The sequence below is a fragment of the Topomyia yanbarensis genome, chromosome 3 (genome assembly GCF_030247195.1).
Source record: "Topomyia yanbarensis strain Yona2022 chromosome 3, ASM3024719v1, whole genome shotgun sequence".
Lineage (NCBI taxonomy): Eukaryota > Metazoa > Arthropoda > Insecta > Diptera > Culicidae > Topomyia > Topomyia yanbarensis.
In genome coordinates this window covers 106,535,402-106,561,846 of record NC_080672.1, presented here as the reverse complement: position 1 = coordinate 106,561,846, position 26,445 = coordinate 106,535,402, and the positions used below count along the sequence as shown (strand labels likewise).

Here is a 26,445-nt window from a genome sequence, read left to right as displayed (position 1 = left end):
TAGGGGAGTAGAGAAAACTGATCGGCAATTTTTTTCGCCTACCTCTTACCGTCTGCCGAAATAAAATTTATTGCCGGCATGCGGTTTTTCGCACGGAAAATTGCTAATCTTTTCTATTTTTTTCGTTTACACAGCGTTCGATACGTGCAAGTGGACAGTAGAAAAAGTGAACTCCACTTTTCTAGTCACAGTTTTGGAAACATGAGGCGAATGATTGATGTATACGCAGCCGGAAACTCAATAGAATTTTCAGATAACAGATGAAAATCATAAAACTCTACATACCATTTTTGCACAAACGTTATCTGGTTCTCACTTGCAACACCAAAAAAACTGCAAAAGAAAATGAAAATGCTGGCTTCAGCTTCAAAATGTTTCTAAGCTTTTATGTTAAAATCGCACTGCGGTTCGTCAGGGGGCGCTGGCTGTTACTGTTCAGTACGATATTGGGTGACACGGAAAAGGGGAAAAAGCCGTATCTATAGCAGTTCGCCGCAAAAAGGCTGATCAACTGATAACACTTTCATAAACACTATCAACATTAATTAATTTTGATTCTTTTTGAACTATCAAAGAATTAGCTAATATCCATAAAAAGTTTCAAACCGCCCGTTTGTGACCGACGAGGTGCTTTGCGGTGTTCGTAAGCTCACTTTTTCTTCCTCCTTCCCCGTGTACGTATACAACCAACACTTTTCAAATCCACTCAAGTGTGACTAAAAACTAACCCGACTGTGTGCGAGGATACTTGTCGCGAGGTTTGTGTGTGCTGGACGTACGTTTTTTTTCCTTTTTCTTCCTGTGGCGAACCTTGGGAGGGAAGAGACAGGCAAACACGCGCGGACCGCTATCCCAGTGGACGAGTCTGAAAACTGAACTTGTTCTGTCGGCTCACGAAAACTGACTGGCTGAGGATGACTGAATTGACGAGAGAGCTCGGATCGAGTGACGGTCAGGGATGCCATTATGTCAGATTTATCTGAAACAGCTTGTTTTTTGCTGCTTCCAGACAAAAAGACAAACATCTCATTCTGCCAGATTTTTAAATTATAGAAGTGTTTGCACAAACATTCTAGAAATTTGGGGCATATTTTCACAAATTTATCAAAATCGATTGATAAATTTCGATGACTGAGGTCGCTATTAAGTGACAGATTTTGCCAGACATTTTGTTGGTCTGACAGGTATTGTTTGAAAAATAATGGCAACCCTGGTCGCTGTGAGAGCGGCGGGATTGAACTTTTTGAAAGATATTGCGCACTTCCCACCAACCTGAACTCCGCACTTTTAAAGTGCGAGTGATCTCAAAACTGCGAGCTGTCAAAAAACATGTATTTCAAGTGATAGAGATGGTACTTTCATAGACAGACCAGTCGAACTAACCGGTCTATGAGAAGAATTTAATGGAAGAATGGTAAGTGCGCAGTGCGGTTAGAATCCAGTTTTTAGTGCCACAAGCAATATTCACTAACCCGCCTTCACATGTCAAAATGGAAAACGCACTTATGTAGAATAACTCAAATTTGAGATTTTGTTGCTCGCTCAAATTTGAGTGACCTTGGACGAATAGTGTATCACACTCAGATTTGATTTCGCTGTTCGGTAATTTTTTTGACGGAATATTTCGGTAAACAGAAAAAAATAGCAGATGTTTCGGTAACCATGAGTTATTTTACAGAAGTTTCGTTAAAAATTACCGAACAGTATGTTAGATACAATCTGTTTTACCAAATTCTGTAAATAAAAGTGCATACGGAAAAACCGGATTATTCTAGAATACGGAAAAAAAAATTAACGAACGGATTGTAAAACTAACGCTCAATTACCGAAATTTGGTGAATTCATGAAAATGAACTGTCATTTGGAAAGTTGAAAATTGTTTTGCAGATCCCGTTCGTTTTTGTTATTGAGGGATAGTAATCGCGACTTGATATTGGGGGAATACTGGAAATAGAACAAAAGGAGAAAAATAAGCAGCTCATACAATGTTTCCGTAAGTACTCATTTATTGGTTGTATCTTTCTTACTTTATTCTGGGCCATGATAATATGTTTTGACTGCCGGGAGCTCCGAATATGTATCCGAATCACAGCAGTACATCAACAATTGGCAAAAAAATTCTGTTATTTGAGTCGAATATTAGTGTCTAAACGTTCGGCGCAACTTAAATGATGATGGTCCCACCTCATACCCCCACAAAGGTGTGAGCTGAGCGATTTATCTAGAAGATAATTAATATTTTAACTCATGACAAGACCAGTTAATAAAAAACGAACTGGTTCAATTAGCAGACATAGCCTCTCCTTCAAAAGAACGTAACCAGATACATTTCGAATATTCCGCCAACAACCAGGGTCCATTAAGAAAATTTTCATTCCGGGAAGATGCTTGATAGAATCGGGAATTGGACCCAATAGCTTTCATTTCTGATAATTCTCTGTATGACTCCTCCCGTCTGACCAAGACATCGGTACTACCATCTGCTAAGGCGAGAAGTGACGAGCCTAGTGGCAGTGCAGAGCCCAGTCGAGTTATATCATCCACATCAGGCCCCTTCATTGAAAGTTGCCTACCATTAAGCCAAGGTAATCTAGCGATATTCCTTTCCGGGAATATCCTGGATTGATCAGGAATTGAACCCGATATCTTGTTATATCAGAAGAAGTCACCAAGCTCCACACTCAACGAACTAACTCCGTTATTGCCACTATCGCAGCAATAACCGAGACTAGTCTATTGTCGAGCAAAGCCAACATAACTCCATCATCAAATCAGATCCTGATCACAACAAAAGTATAAAAGCTTCGATTCAACTCGATAAGCTCTTAGTACTGGTCACCATGTTCGAAATTCCCAAACATGTCTTGAAAAAACGATCGAGCCTTCTATGACCAAATCAGCCACGAAAATCACGATTTCAGCGAAAGTTCCAGATTTTGCCTTTCTCATATAGAAAGGTTATGCAATTGCTCCAAAAAACGACTTTCTAACGGAGGGCCGAGTATCATATACCATTCGACTCAGTTCGTCGAGATCGGAAAATATCTGTGTGTGTATGTATGTATGTGTATGTATATATTAACAAAATGTCCACATCGTTTTCTCGGAGGTGGCTGAACCGATTTTCACAAACTTAGTCACGAATGGAAGGTACAAGGCTCCCATCGGCTGCTATTGAATTTCATTTAATTCTGATTTCCGGTTCCGGAGTTACGAGTTGAGGAGTACGGTTACATAGAAAATTTTGTTATAATTTGTCCACATCGGTTTCTCGGAATTTTCTGAACCGATTATCACAAACTTAGTCTTAAATGAAAGGTATAACGTTGCCATCGGCTGCTATTGAATTTTGTGTGGATTGGACCTCTAGTTCCTGAATTACAGGATGATGAGTACGATCACGCAGAAAATCCCGATTTCAACAGATACTGCGATTAATGTATAAAGGTGAAATTTTTTCAAAAAGTCATTCAAAGTCTCTTTGGCCACATTGACCACCATCGACGGATCCGGAAGCCCAGGCGGAAGTATCCAAGAATAATAATTACATCGGTTTTTCGGAGATGGCTAGACCGATTAAACCAAACTTAAATGAAAGCTTTTACTACCCCGTAAACTGCTATTAAATTTAATTCTGATCCGACTTACGGTTCCGGTGTTGCGGGTTGTGGCATGCGGTCACATAGCAAATTCCGACTCAAAATGATACCTCGATGAAGGCGAAAAGGTAAAAATTTCGCTAAAATGCATATATCTTTGTGTCAAACAACTTGCATTAGCCGTTCTAGGTCACTGACGGCCAACCGAAGTTTCGTCGACCGCATTGACCAACATAAACAGTTCCGGAAGTGCCCCGGAAGAATCGCCACCTATAAAAATTAATAAACTCATATCAGTTTATCGGGGATGGTTGGGACGATCTTCACAACTTAGTCTCAAATGGAAGGTATATAATCGCCATACACGTCTATAAAATTTCGTACGGTTCGTGGTTCCGGAAATATAGACCGAACCCTCCGGTCACATATGAAAGTCCCACATAAGCCGGAACAATTTTTTTTTCTTAATGGGACCACATGAAGTTTCGGAAATCGAAGCATCGTACTTTCGATGTCAAATATCTCCAAAATGCATGAAACGACTAGATATTGTGGAATGCCGAATTTTTTTGCTGCTATTGAATTTTATGTCAATTTGAATCCGTTTCCAGAGTTACGGCTTTAACCTACAAAAAGGCAAGGGATTTCAGAGGCCCGGCTAGTTACTGTTTTCTAGTTTCAATTAACTTGTAATTTGAAATACAAATGTTCTCGGGGCTTCGATTCTCTCACTGATAAAACGACAAAAAAGAGGCTTACGATTACGTTGGGTGTTAGGAGTGATGCTTCTTGAAGTCACAATTATAAGAGTGCGACCACATATATAAACCAGTCTTTCCAAATGAACATCGAACACCATGTTCGCTCTAGTTCTGTGCTCATCATACACCATCATTTCGTGTGCAAACTCGAACGCGCTAATGCGTACCAAAACACGAGCACATGTTCGTCTGCACAACCGAACCCCATGTGCATACGCGGTGTTCGTACACACAGGTTCTTGATACTAGTTTTCTCTTTCTCTCGCCCATCATCACTAGCATTGACTCATTCTGTTTTGTGTGTGCCTTTCTTATGTGCGCACACGGTGTACCGACACGATGTTTAAACCTAAGTTTGCACATCGTTCGCTTGGGTTCGGTGTTCGATGCGAACCTGTGATGTGATGTGATTTTAAGCCTCCATCAGCTCAAGGTTTTTCCAATGGATGCGGGTAGACTTACGGTAGCCCCGAAATAGTTTATTGTGAAACCTTCGCATTATTGCTGTTAATGAAGGGAAATCAAAAGGTTTGAGCGGGTCCGTAAGCAGAAGCTATTGCACGCACCCGCTTGTACGAAAGAGTCCCTTCCAACAAAAATACTCTAGTCAAAAGATAAAAAATTTCGCTATGCCTGCTTTACCCACCTGATGGTTTGTTTTGAGAATGGTGCGTCAAACTCATATCAGACCTTTTGAAGAAAACAAGTTTTCTTCAAGTGACTTAGGCTGGCTTTCCACGTTCCTTCGTCTAGTCCTCAATTTATATGATACCCTGGTGCTCCCAGCCCCTCCCAGTTTTCAATGTTATATAGTACATTACGGTTGTATACCATTCCCCAGAAAGCCATTTCCCAGAAAGCCAATCCCCAGAATTCCATCCCCCAGAATGTACCGTTCCCCAGAAAAACATTGCCCAGAATATACCACTCCCTAGAAAGCCATTATCCAGAATGCTCCATTCCCCAGAAAGTCATACCCCAGAATGCCCCATTCCCCAGAAAAGTTAATGTTTTTTTGTGATGAAGTCTAAGGTTTGCGCATTACCAAATTCAAGGAACTAGTGCGGTGTACAGCTGCTGAGGACATGTCGCCGAATGTGGCCGCCCCTCGCAAGCAAACATGTTATCCACTCGTACAACCGGTTTACTCGATCATAGGGATTGGTTCCTTCTTTCAATCATGAGCAGTTTTTTTGATTTTGTATGCCAAAAAATTCTTGCACGCAAATTTGTGATATTTTCCTCTGACCGGTTTATTCAATCATAGGTGCTGATTCCTTCTTTTGAACATTCTTTGAATCTGTATTAAAGTCGAAATGAATGCTCATTTTGACAAACGGTTTGGTGTGTTTTTAGAGCATTTCTCTACAAACATACGATTACGGCGTAAAATCCAACTGTCAAAATTCTCTTTGAAAGGAAATTCCTGACAAACCGTTATAGGCCACACACAGTTCACAGCTTTAAATGAAAGAGAAAACCTTTCTCTTTTGTTTACTACCAACATCTTTGGTTGGAGAGTAATGGTTTGTCCGGAATTTCCGCTAAAAATGAATCTTGACAGTTGGCTTTAACGGCGTAATCATATGTTTGTCGAGGTTTATCTTTCATTTGAATTGGAAATGTTTCCTATGCAAATGTACGATCTACCCAAAATATATTCGAAAATATTTTCGTGACTTATGCCAAATGGTTCTTATACCACAGACTAACAGATATCATACTCGACAACAATTCTTCGCCAATGTTAGTGGTCATTTTGAATATATTTTTAGTTGGGACAGTGATCGCATTTACGATTATAATCCATATATGGCGCCACTGATATATGCGCAAATATACGGGATAGACCACTAGTAAAAAAAGTTCCGGGGTATGAGGGTTAACTAATTTGTAAATGAGTGGTTGGAACCGTGTAGTGTTTGGCGGAAACACCCCAACCTTCGATCGATATTTTCAATGAATTAATCATAGTGTTATGTGTGTTTGTATGTGCTTATGCTACACGACTGTTAGGTCAAATGTCCAACTACTATATAATGTCTTATGTCAGATGTTGTGCCAAAAGACTTTATGCCGAACAGGATAGTCTTGCTCAAAAGTTGATCACAAGCCTGCGTGCAAGAGTGTCATTTGGCATGAAAATTCAATGAACTGCTCATATTTGAAAGAAGGAATCAATTCCTATGTTTGAGTAAATCGGGTAAGCGAATGGATAACTGGCTTACTTGCGAGGAGCCACCGCTTTCGGTAGCTCATACTCAGCAGCCTAATACCTCATCATTTCAATTACTTCGTTTTGGTTTCACCATATAACCTTACTTACATTCTCAGTGCTTACATAACAGTTTCATTTTTTTTAATCCTAGCAAGGGGCCCTACCGCTTACTATTATTGTTGCCAAATGTCTCTCACAACACACCTGTATTAGATTTTGAAATTTGTTCTACATGTTTCCGGGACAATAGTTCTTTCTGGGGAAAAAACACTTCAGTGTTTTATTTTGTCTTTATCGCAATATTCAACACAACATGAATTAGCAAATAATGTCATCCTAACTTCAGGTTTCAACACAATGCAAATCATTTCAAATGTGCACGAATCGAAAGCGAAGAATGTCGTTTGATGGAAGTGGGAACAGTAGTGATTCGTTGGTTGGGCCACAGTCTATGTCCAACTAAAGAATTTGATTCGTTAGTTGGACCGACCAGCGAATCACGACTGTAGCACGTTAAAAAGATCAAATAAAAAATAAAACTTCTGGGGAATGACTTTCTGGGAAATGGTGCATTCTGGGGGATGGAATTCTGGGGAATGGTACATTCTGGGAAACGACTTTCTGGGGAATAGTATATTCTGGGGGATGGTATTCTGTGGGTTGGAATTCTGGGGAATGGCTTTCTGGGGAATGATTTTCGGGGGAATAGTATACAATCGTACATTACATTTATTGTATAATATGTAATATAGCACAGTAGACAAATAGCTCAATATCGATAAATATAATGGATATTCCGTTCATACCTAATTGAAAAAATAATAAAAGCTGTAAGGAATGAATAATATAATATAATATAATATAATATAATATAATATAATATAATATAATATAATATAATATAATATAATATAATATAATATAATATAATATAATATAATATAATATAATATAATATAATATAATATAATATAATATAATATAATATAATATAATATAATATAATATAATATAATATAATATAATATAATATAATATAATACCGTATAATACAATGTAACATAACACAATAAAATACAATACAATACAAAACAAAAAAATACATTTTTTATAACTATATAACATAATATAATATAACACAATACAATGTAATACAATATTACATAATACAGCACAACATAATACCAAATACAATATAACACAATACAATACACTCAGGTTTTCTTTACACGGGCGATACAGGCCGCAGAAATGAAAACCGCATAGATTGAAAAATCTGCGAAAATGAAAAATGCGTAACTTAAAGAATCCGCGTTGATGGAAAACCTGAGTGTACAATATAACTCAGTATAACATAATATAAAACAATGCAATACAATACGATACAATACAATATAATACAACATAATACATCACAACACAATACAATATAATATATTATAACACAATAAAGCATAGTATAATATAATACAATATAATGCGATATAATACAATAGAACAGAGAATCTCATTCCAATGATAGAAGGTAACTGTTTGAGTAATGCAATGGTGATGGTGAAATGATGAACAACATTGAGATAATGACGATATTGCCTATTAATAAGGTGAATATAATGGATGCAATGAAGGAAACAAAAAGTTAGAAATGTTATGGTGCATTATGGTAACAGTTGATACGCCTTCCATACTCCACTTAACAAAATACATCAAACCAATGAAATGAATCTAATGCCGAAATAGATGAAATGGGTATTACGAGCACAATGTAGACAATGTATTTTAAAATATATAACAGGTTCGGTGTTCGATGCGAACCTGTACACAAAGGCAAAAGCATGTTTGAGGTTGAACGCGTGCACGAAATTTTGTACACGGGTGCAAACTTGTCGATGTTCATGGTACGACAGGGTGTTAGAATGACATCCTTTAAGTTCGGCGTTTCCGGATCGATTTGATTGAAATACAGTCCCATCAGTTCGTCAATAATATCTTTATTTAATTCATTAACTTTTTCAGTCATAAAAAACAGAAGTTCGAGAAAATGGCATTGTTGTTCTTGTTGTGGTTGGTTGGTGAGGGTTATGATTATTTCATAGAAATTAAAACCTGCTTGGTTCACACGTGTTTTTTTTCCTGAAACGCAACTTTGAACTTTGCAGTAGTTGTGTTAATACTATGGATCAGAATTACTTCCGCATCTTCATATTTAACCGAGTAAGAATATAATATCGGTCGGTTGCTTGTTCTGTGTAGAAAAATAAAGTTTAGGAAATATCTATATTGTGAGCGCTTTACTGATAGAAATTGTAGTTTTGTTCATGATACATTTTTTCCTTTTCTTGTTATTTCAGGAATATGACAAAAAGTTGGGCAATTCAACGTACGATATGTACGAAAAATTATACAAAAAGTTTTCATTAAAAAAAGATTCTATTTTGCTTTCTAAACAACAAAGTAAAATAGGTCCCTGCTCAAATGACACAGGTGCCGAATAATTATTCTACGCGACTTCCGATAAAAACTACTTCTCCCTTGCATCTCTCTAAATACTTTTCGTTTATTTAATGATAGTACAGTTAATTCTAGTTTCAAAAGAGCAAATAAATACGATTGTAGTCACAACGAACGTATTTTCATGGTAGCTCCCTGGAATCCGTTCAATAGGTCCCAACCTCAAAAAAACTTCTTTCCGATTTTCCATAGCCTAGATTCTTCAACACGTGTTTGTTTGTCAACGTCACTTTTAATAAGAGTATAAGGGGATTACTGTACAAGTGTTATTTGGATGTTGTTCATTGTCACTTTCTTTAACTATGTGTATATTCACTCTCCGTTTGTTGTTGAATAAACTCTATGTTTGATACCCTTTTCGTCTGCCTGCATCTTTAATACCAACAACGGGTTTGCTTACATCAGATAGGGTTTTAGTTGCCGTTCAAACATTGTAATTAAACCATTTTGTTAATTAAACTAATTTCTCTGTTTTAGATCCATATAGATTTTTTTAAAACGTTTATTAGATGTTCGTTTACTTTGTTTACTTTTACTTACTCTATATTTGTTGTTAGTTTACAGTTTGTTATATTGAATTAAATGTGAAACGAATACTTTTAACCCGTTCGTTTTTACCTTTCTTATTTCTCTATAGGAAAAGCTAAAAGCTGAGTTTCTTTAATATCAGTTGACGAAAAAAAAACTTGCAACGAGTCACAATCTGTTCAAATATTTAAACGTTTCATAATAATATATTTATGGATATAGATTTTTTCTTCTTTTTGGTTCATTGAGAAGGGTTTTGGACAGAAAACAAATACACAAACATAAACTCTCCTAGCTGAGTTGTAAAAATAAACAGAAAAAACTCTTCACACTCGCAGCTACTCGCCTTATCAGGAAGTTGTGGGCCTCATTTTCATTTCTTTCGGTTTCTGTATACCGAGTTATTAGTGGTGGTCTCTGCTACTCCACTGCCTCTAATCAATGGAAGTTCCATGTTAGCCTGCGCTGTTGCTTTACTGTTTACCCCGACGTCGGAATCACGTGGCGCGGCGGCTATGGTATTACTATTCCTAACTAAAAGCTATTCTCAAAAAGGACTGGAATCCTCGTCCCGGTCCTGTATGGCTGTTATCGACTGTTGTAAGGCATTGGGTGTTAGCCATTCCCTGAAATAGATTGGTGCATAAGTTTCCAAACAACTGGCATAAACTGTTAGATATACTTCGGTAAACAACGCTGCAGGAAAGGTACACAGGAGCTGAAATGAGCCAATCGATTCACCCAACTTGGAATCTCCTGCCCGCAGAGAATCTAAAAATGATCAGTTTCATTAAGTAGCTGAATGAGAAAACCCAGTGAGGCGTCCATTTACCTGTGTTAGTGACCCGGAGAAATGGTTGCAATTGTTGTTCATTAGATGATACCGATCGCCACGAAACTGGTTCCCCAGCTCTTCCACTATCCGGCGAACTTCCTCCTCGGTAAAGTCTGTACAACCGATTTGTATGCTTTGCCTTGAAATACGAATCAACGGTATATTAACGGTATCTATTTGGAAAAGCAGTAGCAGTGAACTCACCGAAACCGAAATTGATCACCCAGCTCGTTGTGATCCCGTGGTGATATCTCGAATACACCGGTAAACGGGAACGGGTGGCCACCGTAGGCAAACTCAGTCCCAAACGCCTCGACACCCGAATGGAACACACCCAGCCCAATCGAGGTCGTGTATTCGTTAATCCAGTACTGAAGAAGAAGAAGAAAATCTTTAGAGTGCAGTTTGTTCAGTCGTTAAAAAGAGCGGGTCAAATCTAAACCGTTTTGTGCTTAAACCGAGCTACATCCACGCAACAGCAGAGATCTGTGTGTATGCTGATACAATATGCTGCCGTGATATGCATAACAGTCCCACCTGCATAGGAAATCCATAGCAAATGGGACTGTTATGCGTATCACGGCAGTATGTAGCTTAATGCATTGTTGGTTTTGAAGTGGAATACTTGTAATGTTTCCTCAAAAACATTGCTCAATGCGTTAGCATAACTGAACTGTGAGTTATGCTTTTACAATATGTAAAAATAAAAACAACTAAGATTAATTTCTATTATCTCGTTGACGCAGTTTGTTGTTGCGTGTTGAGAATCTTTTCCTTGGGACGGTGAAGCATTAGCTGCGTTGCCCACCGCATGATAGGGGTTGTTCGGTCTGTCTTCTCTCGCGTTGAGGGTAGCCAACCCTACGGATTTTCCCGTGGGTCTACATATTTGTGTTTTTTTCCTTCTACGGACTCGTGGAATCTACAGAACTTCTTCGGAAGTCTTCGGTAGCTTAGCAAAAATATTACGCTTTTGATTTTTTCAATCGAATTTCTATCATGCATGCCCAATAATTGTTGCAAGTTTGTAAAGACTTACTTGTTCATTTGAAGTACAGACCACCGCAAATTCGTAGAAGGCACGGTCATTCGTAACCGAACGCTCGTTCATTACGCACGCGCGTTAGTTAGTTTAGCTTTACCCCGAATGAAGACTGCATACCAAGAAGACTAGCAACTCTGTCCAGAACCTGGAGACAGTAACAGCAATGCCACTCGCGGGTAAAGGTAGTACTTTCCATAGTGATGTACACACACATACACACTTTTACATTAAGCTTCCTACTTTCCTCCAATGGAGGCGCTGCAACCTCTGTCACTTCTCGTTTGTATGAGGGAAGAAAAGAGATATCAGTCTTCTTAATATGTAGTCTTCGCCCCGAGTTAGGTGATATCGGCGAAGGTATTTATTCCAGCAAGGGTTAGAGTATAAACATTATATTATATCAAGCAGTGCACTTATACGCATATTAGTGCAGTATTAAACACAACTCTTTTCCTGAAAGACGGCTTTGTTTCGACGAAAAACCTCATCCCAACTCTCCATTGCGTGAAGGTCACGCGGGTGACGGATAAAAGAAGCGAACGATCAATTCATCTACCAGCTTGTCACAAACCAACTGGTGAAGAATATTGTTTTTACTTATTGATTTATTGTTTTTGATTTTTTTAATTTTGGTTTACGTTAAATAGTGCGGTCGAGCATATTGCTCCCGCAGTAATTTATTAACACTGAAGACTTAGCGAAATATTCAGGACTACTCGTAAGTCTAGGAGAGATAACCACAAACGAAATGGAAGCACCTATGCCACTCCTCTCTTTTCCCTCCGTTAATTGTACTTAATACTACTCGCCATCGAGTGTACCAGGAAGATTCGACTGGTCTTTGAGTGGTATACTTCCGGCCCAAAAATGAACCACTGAACAGTATAACTATAGTGCGGGAGTTGACAAAACAGTACTCGGCCGTAAAAAGCTCCAGTCAGATAAACAGCGTGTAGCCGTAGATGGTCTGAAACAGGCCAACGATATCGCTAGTAGTAACCCGTTCACGATGGAATATTCGTCCCCGCGATGTGGAGATCGATGGTGTAGTCAGTGATGCGAGTCTAACAGTCGATGTTCTGATGAAGGACGGAGACGACCGTTTTAGAAACTCTGACCTTCAATCAGTGAAGATATTGTAGTGCAAGAAATTGCAATCATTGTCAATCGATGATGGGAAATACTGTCTATAGGACTCGTTTCGCGTAACTTTCGCCGAATCCGCTTTACCGAACTATGGTCTTCGTCATCAAGCAAAAATCGCTAACAAGATAACGAAGGCACCTAAAAACGAGGTTTGCCGTTATCCGTTCGAAAGACGAGCCTACTATTCTTAGCCTCGAAAACCTTGTTGATGCCCTTACCAGGCGTCTGGAGCAAACCTTTTCTGGTGATTATGGCGAGTATGATCACGTGCCCTATCTGAAAATCAGTTGGCAGGACAACGACCGCCCTCACTGAGTGAACCAAGAAATCGTTCCACTACCGCCATGGAGCACAAACAAGTAGGGGAAAGTGAGGCAATATGAGCACCCTAAGGTTGAAGGCAAATATATCTGCATCAAAACATACAAATAATCCCAAATTGCCCTCTATTGGTAGAATACAACATATTCTTCACATGCAGTTAATTAACGTGCTGTAGAAAATTCAAAATCTTTGAAAATAATCGTTGTTTGTAATGATAGATTTTCTTGGCTTGGTAAAACCCTTGTGGGGCAATATGAGCAATATTAAGGGGCAATATGATCATGTTGCAAAAATGGCATTTTATCACAAAATTTAAAATTTATTTCACTTACACTTAATAAGAATCATATTTTCCATTGATTTACTGACATTTAGTTGGCAATGAAGTTCATCTTTTAGTTTTTTAACAGTATTTTCGGAACTGTGAGATACAAATGTCCATTTTGTTTTAATAATAACTTTGCGTGTAATTTTCTCGAGCAAAATATTATTTGGCCTGCGTTAAGCCAAACCGAACTAAGTGCCATAATTTTTTTCGTGTATTTTTCGTACCAAAATTCATTTTTCGATAACTTATCATTTACGTAGAAAGTCAAAGAACGCTTGCTTTCATTTGCTATTTGAGCTCCCAAACACAATAGATATTAGAGTTCCTGGTGTTACATTGGATGTTAAAGCGATTTTAGATAAAGTATCTCAAAATGGCGCTTGGTCCGCTTTGGCTTAACACAGGCCATGTATCGTTTGCAGTAACTTCAGGTATAAAACGTTTACATAGGGATAACTTTACGGGATTTAATGCATAAACTCATATAAGATTTGCGTGGTGCTCGTTTTGCCCCATACTATAAAGCCATTTTCGCAAATTTTTTGTGGAAACTATAAAGTCTTGTTAAATTATTCTTATGTTTGAAATAGCTAGATAGACGTTAAATAACACGGAGATGCATGCATTTTTCAATTACCGCGCACATACGTCATGCGAATGCTTATATCATATAACTTGAATCTTATAACATTTTCAGTTCTTTGACATCCCGTCAGGTTTTTATATTTTTTGTTATTAAAGATTTGTTTTAGTTTGCACTTGAAGTATTACATCATCTGATAGTGATTGACGGAGCATACGTGCAAACAAAAAAGTCGAAAATTGTTCATAGATTCTTTGAAAACGGGGGTTCTCAACTCGCCCCACATGGCGATATTGCCTCACTTTCCCCTATGTGAGAGAAGCAAAAAGGGGACAACTCTTTTGTACGATGGTAGCATCGAAACATCGAAGTGAATCAGCGCCGTCGAGAACCGCGCCGGACCCAAGGCTTGTATTACTGCCGGGCCCTCTAGTTAAGTATGAGTTAGTACCTCTTTAGGCATGGGAAACTCGTGAGTCCGTGGTTTCTATTAGTCTCCGGTTGACCCATATTGTCACATCCACAGATAGCGTGCCAGACAGGTGAATTTCGACAGCTTCTTATTCCGTGGTATCCAAATCAGGTGAAATTGCCATAGCTGCGAGTTTTTCAATTTGCGGGTACTCAAGAATTGTACGATCCCCATGTTGATCGGAGATTTGTGCCTTGCCATGAATCGTCTTGTCATGATTTCCCTGATGTGAAGGATTGGGGAAGTGGTGAGGTTAGGGGTAAGGAATATACCCAAGAGACTACGAAGCTTTATTTAATGGTTTTAGATATGTTATATATTCGCATACAAAACATATTCTTTACGGCTTCACTGTTCTATAGAGATCATTAAAGCACACTTAGTGTCGGAAAAGGCGAAATAGTGTGGTAGAATAGAGCTAGTTCAGAATAGAAATGATCGGGTTCGGGTTCTGTAGATTTAAACTTCTCGGGTTCAGGTCGGGTTTTCAAATTTGAAATTCTCGGGTTCAGGTCGGGTCTGGGCTTTTGAAATTTTAATCTTTGGAGTCGGGTTAGGGATTTTCAAATTTGGAATTTTTTGACTCGGGTCGGATTTTGAACAAATCAAACCCAAACAATTCTTGACGCTGTTTACGTCTATACAGAACACCCAGTCTCTTTTTGTAGTGATTAACCTAACTTCGTGATACGAATAGATGACAGTCGCAAACATTCGAAAAGTTTTCAAAAGTGTCCTTTGAATAGCAGTATTTTTAATACAGATTGAATTAAGGTTGTACATTAATATTTAACTATGTATATTGTTAACAGAAAGATGAATGAAAATGATAATTGAATTTAGATCCAGCACGATGCTTTTACACCGTTGATTATACGAGATGCTTTTAAACCATTGACTACAAAGGCAGTTGCAGCTCGAGGACAATTTGATTATTCCCATATGGTCAAGGCTCCGAAAATGGCAACCACAGGCGAAATTATTTTTTATCATTGCGTCAAATTGTTTGAAAAAAATTTCATGTCTGTCATTTATGAAAGTTTGTTGATGCTACTTGCATGACCTGAAAATGACTAAAAGACCGTAAGGAGATAAAAAGGTAAACAAAATCCATATTTTCTACATTTTGCTTGCAACCACATTTTTCTATCGTAGTCTAATTTAAATTTGATTATATTGCTTGAAAATTTTTGATGAATATGGATTACTGCTTATTTTCAGTTATGAAGTAATGGAAACCAAATAACTTGTAACGTGACAGATCCAAAATTCAAAAAAGTTTTGTGGACCACACCAACAGCATGCATACAATGTCAAACCTGCATTTTTTCTTACTACTTTGAGTCTACTTTTTGAAACTGTATTGTGAAAACTTTAAAATTTTATTAATTTTTAAGAAAACACAGTTTATCTTAAGTAACGTGACAGATTTTTTCTGCTGTAAAGCAATTCTATCAAGTTTGATTCAATTGCGTCAATATTGGTGACCATCTTTGATTCTGATGAAACCTTTTACGTTTCATGTATATGGAAGACTAAGTATTTTTCAATATTAATCAAACAATTTTTATTCAAGAGTTATATTTAAACAGGGCGTATGAGGTCTTGAATGCACTACTCTCAATATATATTGTTCGAAAATCGCCATTTGTGCAGCAAAACTATATGATAGCGAGTTCTAGGGAATTAATTGTTCTGTGTGAATATTTTTTGGTGAAATTTTTCAAAAAAAAACCAAAAAAGTGTTAAAAATACAAATACATTGTTAAAAAACAAAAAAAAATTAAAATACAATTTCAGAAAAACAATGTTTTTTTTGTTAACGAAAGCCTGTAAACTGATGAAACCATAATTGCACTATTAGGAAGTTATTAGTAAGAAAACATTTTTAACTTCAAGTATTCTTCTAAATTTCTTAGTATTTGCCAGTCATAAATATAATTTCTTATACAATATTAATACTAAATATAATTTCAAAGCGAAATGCTCTTAAGAAAAAAAATTCGAAATATTTTGATTGTTTTTTCAACAAAGATATGTAGTAGTGAAAATACGCCCTTGTAATAAATTACTCATTAACACCAAATGCAAAAAAACATAACACGTTTAAAATTTAATTGCAAATATAAAAATTTTAAAATATAATTGCATCGTAGAGCAAATAACAATAAAAAGTTTTGACATATTTTAAAAATTCTTTTATTTTGAATTTTTATTTAAATTTTTTTCCTTGAATAATTTAGTTATAGAATGTATTTCAAAATGGGTTTTCAATTCAAAATGCTCACGTAAAATTATCCTTCAAAATGCAGATGTTTTCGAGTTATTCTGGATTTTTTTTCGACATAATATGTTACTTCGTGAAATTACGACCTTTTCAAAAGTTGTTCACGTTTGTTCATCAAAACCAATATGTTTTTCAAAATAAACATGAAATTTCCCGTTAATACTCAGTTCCTAGATTAAGGATGATTTGTGTACGATTGTCTTGATATCCTTGCTTCAATGAAAATGCAGAACTGTAACGTGACAGATCATTGAGAATACTCCATAAAATCGAAAACAAAGTTTTTCTTCAGGAAAACTATATTTCAAACTCTTCCTTGCTTTCTAAGCTTCAACCTAAAGCTGTTTTCATGCAAATGTGGGGGCCAACGGAACAGACTTTTTCTATTTAGTCGGGCAAGCTCCAAACTAACTGCGAACTGTGTAACGTGACAGACGTATCAAAATGACAATAAAGTGAAAACGGTTCATGATAGAAAAAAACTTTCTGTAGAAAAAATGTGCGGTTTAGTGATGTTAATAATGTGCAGTTGTGATAGAATATGGTTTTATTGTTTTTGCTGACTTATCTTATGAAATATGCGTAAAAATGTAACGTGACAGACAGAAGCCTTGACCATATATTGAACTCACAAATTTGGTGTACTTTGATGGCATCATGACGGCTCAAATTGAGTAACAGGTACATCATCTTATTTATTTTTTAAGATGCAGGTCATTCAAACAGTTATATCTCAAAATTTTTTTTTTAGAGTTTGTCTTCGTTCCATTAAACTTAAACAGAAAACATGGTAGGTTCCACTTTTAATAAAAAAAACTTAAAATAAAATAAATCGAGGTTATAAATAACGAAAAACTTTGGATTTGAACCAACATCTCCCCAGGTGCCGAGTCTCTGATTGAAAGTTTTTGGCCGTCGTACATTTAGCAAGTGTTACCAGGTAGGCTGAGAGCAAATGAAAGACACGTTAGATCTACACCGAGATAAATCTAGATGCACTGACGGTGTTCATAACATACGTTACAAACACGCTTTTTACTTTAAACTTCTATAAATCCGAACAAAAGGACACAATATTTTTTGCGATCTATTCCTTAAGATCGAGAAAATTCATGCACTTTCTGTCAGATTGTCCCAGGGCTGGGCTGTTGCATGATTCGGATTCCTTCATGAGAATATATACATATCCACGATCTTAAAGAATTGATCGCAAAAATTTGTTCAAGTCATTAGCGAATTTGTAGAAGTTTAGAATTGATCTGGGAACTCCATCTCTAGTGGCGCGCATACCGTACTATCTAAAGCAGTGATTTTCAACTCGTGGTCCACGGACCCACAGGGGGCCGTGAAGTCGTTGCTGGGGGTCCGCGAAATAAAATATTTTTTCCGAGTGCATAAGGAAATTTCAAGATTTGTTTCCTAACAAACTGAATATAATTGTTACCGCGCGACGAGTCAAACGTTGCAATGTGCAACGTCTCAAATAAAGTATAAACAAACACAAACCATGCGCTAGCCCTCAGCCATGCGTGGGTGAAGAAAACAGAATTAAAAATAGAACCAGAGCATGAGATGCATACGGGAAATGTTTGCCTATCAAATAATGTAATCAATGCAAGAGGTCTATTTGGTTAGGCTAGGAACTAGTATATAAGGCCAAAGATTGTTAATAAAGTTAGAATTTTTCGGTTAGTCTTAATCGATGCGTCGTGGTATACACACCGAAATTCTCCCTATACGGTTTTAAAGGTTCTTTCGCTGCGAAAACCGTTCTGAAATCCGTAATAGTAATATAGGTCTCCACTTGCAGTGAGATACTAGTCTATTTTGATTTCAACGTCTATCTCAGCGCTAAAAGAACTGTTCTTATATTGATGTAAAACAATTCCACTTTAGAAGCGCCGGCTCTCATATCGTAGAGCACTAGCCTAAAGTCTGAAGAAGTTTATCTCAGTAAAAGAACCAATTCCACGAAAGGACGTCTCTAGGTGCCAGCTGCCAATCGTTTCGTTTCCGTTTCCTTCGCGCGGAAACAATAATATATTTGTAGCATACAATATCGATGTTTATCCGTGGGGGTCCGCAACAACCCAGCGTAATTTCTAAGAGGTCCTTGGTACGAAAAAGGTTGAGAGCCGCTGATCTAAAGCATAAAAGAGATTATATACCCCATCATAGACGATCGTCCTAATGCTACATCAAGAATGCGTCAGAAAATCTTGATTTACACCTTTCGACACAAGTTGAGTGGTTCGACCAATAACGCGGGTGACGTCGTGTAAACTGTCAAAAACGAATTGCTAATTGCCATAGCTTAGCTTAATAAATTATACAAAACTCTTCTTGCAGCAATGGTTTTCGATAAAAAATAAGAAATTTTTGATAAAGTACGACGGGCATGGTTGTTTGAAACTGGCAAAATTTCATGCAGAATAGAATGCTTGAGTGCACAGGAAATATAAATTCATTTCATGCAGAATAGAATGCTTGAGTGCACAGGAAATATAAATTCATTCACCAACCCAAGCATTCATTTGTTATTATGTCGACAGTTTGAAGCCAGAAGTTAGCATCTTCTACGATTTCGAGCATAAGTGAACTGCGTAATCTATATCTGGTGCACTTTTGATCGATAATCCCTCTCAGAGCCAGCATAGAAATAAAATTCACTTTGCTTCCGAAACCGAACATGTCCGTACCTACGGACGGGAGAACGAATGACGATGGAAACGAACCAAAAATTTCATTCATCGCAGCGGGCATGAATTGAATTTCGTTTTCTTTCAAGTTCATGCAGCGATGTCAACTTTTTTAAGCTCTTCCCATGAGTTAACCGCCGATTTATACTGCTTTCCGGTTAAGATATCGACGATTTATAAGTTTCTCAGAACGTTACAAATTCGACGCTCAATAATAGTAAATAGAAATGCAAATTCTACTCGCCAGTAATTCGTTGTGCCATAGGTAGATATTACTGGACGTGTATGGTGCTACTTCAGGTTCGAGTGATTCTATAATTCTTAGATGAGCTATGGATCCAGCTCTGGTGCCTAAAATTAAAAATCTTCGGGATCTTTAGTTGATTTTCCGTATTAACCAGTAGAGTTCGGATCGGGTTCTCAAATTTTAAATTTTCTGCTTCGGGTCGGGTTTTCAAATTTTTAAACTCTAAGGTTCGGGTCGGGTTCGGGTTTTAGAAAATTTTCATTCTCGGGTTCGGGGTTTTCAATTTAAAAATGTTCGGGCTCGGGTCGGGTTTTTTAAATTTTATAATTTCGGGCTCGGTTCGGGTTCGGGTTTTCCAATTTTCAAGCTCTCGGGTTCGGGTTCGAAAAAATTGAAACTCGACCATCTCTAGTTCAGAAGCACCTTAATGGCTGTCAGCAATGTTAACATAAAGCCGTGCTTTTTAAAAATAACTTCCCTTCTTTATCGACACAGCAAAAGAAAAAAAACTTTCAATAATGTACCCACTGAACGTTCTGCAGGTGCTACAGTATTAAGAATAATACTTCCAACCTCCGGAGGGTTTCAGAATTTTTATTTTAACGGTGAGCGGATATGTTTCGTTTCGCAAAACAAACACGCTTTATTGATGATCTGGACCATAATCATAACATGGTGAAATTGTATGGTGTAAACATTGGCCATCTTTAGCTCAATTTGTACTTTTAACAATACACCACTTAATGAACGTGTCGAAAAGTAAACAGGAATACAGTTTGATCACAATAGGCCACTTTCTGCTTGTAATTGTCACTCATTTTTTTCGACATAGTGGGTTGGAACACTATATTATGCTTCTACTGTGCAGACAAAGCGACACACGGATTGATTTATTTGCTGGTAGCAATGGAGCAGTTTTTAGCCTTTGTTGTAAGCAAAATGAGAAGGTAGCAGTTCGAAATTCTCTTTTAAAATGATTAAATCAAAAAGATTTTCAATTTATGTAAGTTTATCTCATATTGAATCCAAGAAAACCGTTTCTAATCGTAGATTTTATGCAGGTTTAATTAATAAACAATGTGATATGTCTAACGTAGAAGCCGGTTTTGATATGCTGTAAGAATATGTAGGACCCGACAACAATATAGACACAGAACGTAATAATAAGACGCAAATTAGACAAATGCAAGTACAGTGGCAACCGAGAACTGCTGCTGTTGGATGAACTGAACTGATTTGATTAGTTTATTTCGTACATTATAATTATAGACATCACACGCATCTTTGGCGAGGCCCAAAATCACCGTTCTATCTCAACACAATACACTTTAGAAGAAAAAGAAAGAACGTGCTATAAAAATACAAAAAATATCCATTTTAAACACCGGTTAAATAAGGTCAGTGTACCTTCTCATCTCGCCCAGAGTAGAAACTAAAAATCGCTCCGCTATAGATACACGGCAAAAACGTGTGCAGACGAATTGTGTTGCTATTGATTTTTGTAAGACCAGCTACTCGGGAAATGAAACAATTACTAAATGTGCAGATTGTGCTCAATCCGGAAGAAGTTATCGCCCTGCAGATGCACCATATCAAACATTAAGAAGCACAGTCATTTATTTCGCGGAACAATGTGCAGCACATCAACGAAAGGTGCCACCTTAACAACATTATCCCCGTATAGGCAAGTGCTTTAGAGAGATGTGCTTATTCGAATTATATCCACACGCCCCTGACATTGTGATTAACAAATTTATGTCAAGATACGGAGAAGTGGTTTCCATAAGAGGTGTAACTTCGCATTTTCCCGGGTGTCTCTAACGTTTTTATTGAGGTGGAAATACTTCCGTACAAATCAACTTTTTCATACGTAACCATTTTATGCGGATCAACCAAAAATGGGACGTTTCATGGTAGATTCATATGCGCGAATTCTACAAAAAGACGCTGCACCATAAAAAACTTTGTGCAAAAGCGACAGCTATGAAAAGCCCACCTACTACAACCGTAAACAACATATCGTTATCTTATGCCAAACCACAAACGGCTGCAAAACCAATATCTACGGATCTGACAGGAACAAATATTCACCCAAAAACAATCACGCCCAGTGTCTCCAAGCCAACAACCGGCACCACCAGCAAAGAAGCGAACGTAGAAGAGGACGAATGCGTTTGTCCGTGCACTCGTATTGCTGATTGACGCTCTATTGCTTTCTTCGAAAATACTTTGAATTGGCTTCTCAATATTTTGTGTGTATCCCGTCGTTTCATGCAATAAAACTCGTTTTTGAAACTTGTACACAAATTAGACAACTTCCTTAAGAACGTTGGCTTTAATAAATGTCAACTATCAAAAAAAGTTTTTCTATTTTTTACGCTTTCATCATATAACAATTTAGTAAGGCGAACGATCACAAAGAAATTACTTTTGCTCGCCCATTTTCCGGGTAAAAACGTAAATACGACCCGGGCCCCAGGGCAATTGCCCTGGCTGCCTTTCCCTCTCATCGGACCTGATACACAACGGACATCCGGTATGTCCAGCTATCACACAAACAAATGATGCTATTGATTTCGATGTCTTAACAAACCAACAAAAAACCGGTCCCAAACTCATTGGATCCGCCAGCAAACACAACACTGAAGCTGATAGCACCCCGCTGTCATCTGTACCTATCTACTGCGATATCTCTACAGACGCTATTCGACCGTTTGTCCTGAAGTTTTTGAAAACAGATGATCACTAAGTTGCACGGCGCTTCAGACCCTGGAGTACGTGCAACGACTCGACTCATCACCGACCGCTATGTCTGGCCTTCGGTGCGACGACAAGCTTATTTTGTTATTTGAACAACTATTTGATGGGTCATTACAACCACCATACTAGCATCTCCCATAATTATAACGATCACTTGGATATCAATTCAGTAAAACTCACGCACCAAACGGAACGACGACAGAACCACCTTTGGTGGTAACATTCCAATTACGTTTGGATGCGCCTCTTACTCAACTTTTACGCTTGAGATGGAAGTCTGTTCTCTGTGCCGAAATTGATTTTGCTTCTCAGTTTTGCACGACCCAAGGGAACTTGGCCTTAATCCCACTACTCTATCACCGATGTTATCATCGACTGCTCTATCATCGAATATCACGATTCGTTATGGAATATTGCTTGTTTGGGGTCCATTCATAAACAATGTCTCGCATAAAAGTCTAAAAATTGTTGTTGGTTTTATTAACCCCGCTCCACTAGTGCGTCTCAATTTTTTAGTTTTTTCTCGGTAATTCATGGCTTTTCCCCAACTGTCACTAAGCATTATCATTTATGAACGGTCCTTGGTAATATTTTTAGAGCAGATAATCCAATGAAATATAGGATTGACAGGATTTTTGCGCCAGATCTTTATTTTTGTTATACATACTAAGAATGCCAAATCATGTGATGAGATGGCCGGAAGGTCAGAGAAGCAACTCCCCCCCCCCTTCCCCCTTTATTGTTTCATTCAATTTGTTAATTTATTTTTTTTTAGCTTTTTCTAATTTTAAATGAACGGAACTAATTTGGTTTATTTAAGTTATTATTTAAGAATTCGATTACATTATTCGTTTTTTAATGCCATTTGTTTTATTGATTTCTGTTTGTGCGAGGATTCTTTTGTGCAGGACTCGAAACTGTTTTCATCCCACCTTTAGTTGGGTACCCACTTTGCATGACTTCTGCAACTTAATGAGTAATCCAACAGTGATATATGTACGAAAGATCTTATCTCACTGTTAGGTGTTTTAGGTTATGTTTTTTGATATGTACAAAACTGACTCGATATTTAATATGTGAAAAAATGATGAATCCTGTAATTTTATAATGGTCGTATTGTTTTGTCCGTCACAGTCAATAGCTGTACAAACGCTGCCATGAAAATAAAAAAAATTCTTGCATATTTTTCAACAAATTGTTCCAAGTTTCTCAATTACAGAAAGTATGGTGCGTACAAGGTACATCGTAGAGGCAATTTGACCTCTTGAAAAGTGAACGAAAAACGAATTTTAAAAAAGAAGGCCCAGAACATACATACTGTTATGTATGTTTGTACCTAAGTGTTCAAACATCATCATCCGCCGGCATATAACACATCGCGTCGTAAATAAACAACAATCAGCAACGTATGTTTATCCTAAGACATAAATTATACTCTCTCCAGTTCCTCCCTTATATTATTTTCTCGACATATAAATTCACATATTCCACTTAGACACAGCTAATCTCATCTCAAAGTATATTAATATCGTTCACAAAGCTAGTGACATTCTACACTTCATCAGTGGTTCCGGCGATACACTCATTCAAACTCGGATGAAATCTCATTTTTACACTACACCAACGTAGCACCATGTGAAAATGAAAATGCCATAAATTTCCGTCTTCAAATACACTTAGATTGCATCTCTAACCACAAACCAACGGTGAAAAATGTTTTATTACAATGTGGGCAGAAACCGAACGTTAAACACCCAGTCCAACAACAGCAAAAAAATCTCTGACCACAGCGTCGTTGACCCCACGATAAAGTAAACAAAAGCTCGCTTGGTCTTCATATACATTAGGGCAACACTTTATCGCAACGGTCGGAATACGCGGTCCCATAAAGAACGAACAAAGCAACAAGAACATGATCGTCGCCCTGCCTCACTCAAAGTTTTACAGCCAATAACACCACACTAATGCTTGGCGCAAGGGCCGCTGATGACTCATTCATTTCATTCATTATCATCATCGTAACTGATGGGCGAGATTCCTATACACATTAAACCGTCCTCAGTGGGTTTGAGTTAATTGATCTTGGTATGCACGAGCAACAAAACGCAGATGCCTTGGACGATTGTTAGCTGTTTCGGTATCCCGGTTGCCCGGCATGTGGTCAAGTAACAAGTACAATTAACACAAATAATCAACAACTTACCATGTCGTACACGTTGAGTATGACCGGTTCGCGGCTTCCCATCGCTGTCGGTAGCAGTTCGTCGCTTCCGCTATCCTTTGGCACCCCGAGACAGCTGGGGAAGGGCAGATTGCAGGGAAGCCCGTTTGAGAACATCACAACATCCAACGAAAACGGGGAGTAATCCAGCAGCGTTCAAGAATATCAATGGGATGATGTGAAAACTGCGGTTGGTTTAGGTTGTGTGTGCGTGCAAATGATAGAACACTGATGCTGGCAAATTTCGTACAGTTCCTTCTAAAGTTGACTGGCTGAGTGAATGAATGACTGACGATATCTGGTAACTAAGTCGAAACCAAGAGCGACAGGTTGTGATGCAAGAGGAGCTTTTTTGTTGATGATTCTAGCTCAATACGTACATTGAATGATGGTGGGTTCGACAGAAAGAGGTTGCAACTAAAAGAAATAGGAGATACGATATTTATAAAGAAAATGGGAAAATATTTATGTGATGGCATCTAGACCTACAAGAAATTGAACGTGTTCCGGATCCTAGCCGTCAAAACATTACAATATTCTTTTTTGCCTGATAAACATTCCATCTCCAAGTTTCTAAATTATTAGTCTACACACATACGAAAGAAAATAAAAACTTACCAGCAGGAATATGAATCTTTTGAGTTTAGAAATGATACTCAACCAGCCAACCACCTGGTGCCAAAAATGAAGATTGTGGCCACTTCCCCGTTCGTACTCTGGATGTTTGCTGGATAGTACGTGCACCAACCGCGGTTGCTTTGATTTTAATTTTCGTCTTCTTCGTCGTCGTAATACTTTCTTTCATTGATATGGAGTGCGTGAATATTAACTATTGTTGCTATTGTCAATGTTTCTACGGCAATAATTCATACTCCTTCAACGATTTGCTATGGAATCATATGCTGGCGAGATTCTTAGGTACTTCTGGACACAATTAGGGACACTTAAAACTAAAAATCTGGCGTCTTCGGTTCCGAATTTACAATTTTCAGCACACAAAAATTTTCGTCCTCCCTGTCTCTCTCAGGGTTTTTTTTAATATGCGAATGTGTTAGTGCAATCGAACTTTTGGACAGCTGTCAGATTAAGGGAATTTTTTCCAAAAGGCTTCCGTTGGGCATATTCTAACAAGGCCTTTTTAGCCCACACGCTCATTTTATTTTACACAGGTAAGGTCTTCCATTCAGGGGTAGACTGCAATGTACTGGATACTAAGATGAGGCAATGCTGTACATCAACGTTGGCTGTATTGCTCTCTCGCTCAATTTCTGTAACTGTATTACGTAATAAAGTTCAGCTCCATATATTTTCCATATATCTGCTGTCCACGTGCTTTACAGAGATCGAGCGAGAGAGCAATAGCATTGCCACACCTTAGTATCAACCTCATTGGGTAGGCTGTGGTTGTCAAATCACATATTCTGGTTGCAGTTGAAAATCGAAATAGTGCGAACTTGCGCCTTTCGATTTTTCTCCTATTTTCAGTGTGCGGAACTAGAGCGTGTAGTTGATGCGCAAGTTGATTCTCTAACATGTACACAAGATGCGCTTTAGTTGCCCACTCTGCAAATGGGGAAAAAACGAAAGGCGCAAGTCAATTCTTCGATTTTCAACTGCAACCAGATGTTGCGCGTACCCAACATCTCGCCTCAGTCCATCACTTTGGACCCCGTTTTTTTGGTTACTTCACCCTAAAAAGAGAATATAGGGTAAGCGGTTTCGCATGTCTCGTGTATTACTCGTTGATATATTTGTAAAAGATATTATTTATTGCTGATTAACCGTGATAATCAGGTCCGGTCCAGCTGATGTTGTGTACGAAATACCTGCTAGACAGCGTCTCCCTGCTTCCACTAAGCATGTACATACTGAAACGAAATA

The 26,445-nt window shown here is 37.8% G+C and overlaps 2 protein-coding genes across 6 annotated transcripts in view; both read right to left on the bottom strand.

Annotated features, from left to right (window-relative positions):
* LOC131689417 (cofilin/actin-depolymerizing factor homolog) overlaps window positions 1–917 on the bottom strand; it is a 41,276-nt gene extending 40,359 nt beyond the window's left edge. The window contains exons 1-2 of one of the 4 annotated variants that reach the window (XM_058974489.1): window positions 654–917; window positions 286–333 (exon numbers count right to left, since the gene is read on the bottom strand). In XM_058974489.1, coding sequence (XP_058830472.1) covers window positions 286–288 — 3 coding nt within the window. In that variant the 5' untranslated portion in view covers window positions 289–333; window positions 654–917. Of the gene's footprint in view, window positions 1–285; window positions 334–402; window positions 569–653 lie in introns of those variants that run through there. The other 3 variants (XM_058974487.1, XM_058974488.1, XM_058974490.1) reach the window with 3 other exon arrangements.
* A 7,632-nt stretch (window positions 918–8,549) lies between these two features.
* LOC131688973 (deubiquitinase DESI2) lies at window positions 8,550–25,614 on the bottom strand. Of its 2 annotated transcripts, none has more exons than XM_058973666.1 (6): window positions 25,183–25,614; window positions 24,547–24,981; window positions 10,657–10,823; window positions 10,450–10,591; window positions 10,300–10,388; window positions 8,550–10,243 (listed from the first exon to the last, which is right to left on the bottom strand). In XM_058973666.1, the coding sequence occupies exons 2-6, from the start codon at window positions 24,679–24,681 to the stop codon at window positions 10,165–10,167; spliced, it is 612 nt and encodes a 203-aa protein (XP_058829649.1). In that variant the 5' UTR covers window positions 24,682–24,981; window positions 25,183–25,614; the 3' UTR covers window positions 8,550–10,164. The 2 variants fall into 2 exon arrangements, with proteins under 2 accessions (XP_058829649.1, XP_058829650.1); XM_058973667.1 differs by having other exon boundaries at window positions 24,547–24,640.
* Window positions 25,615–26,445: the final 831 nt, after the last annotated feature.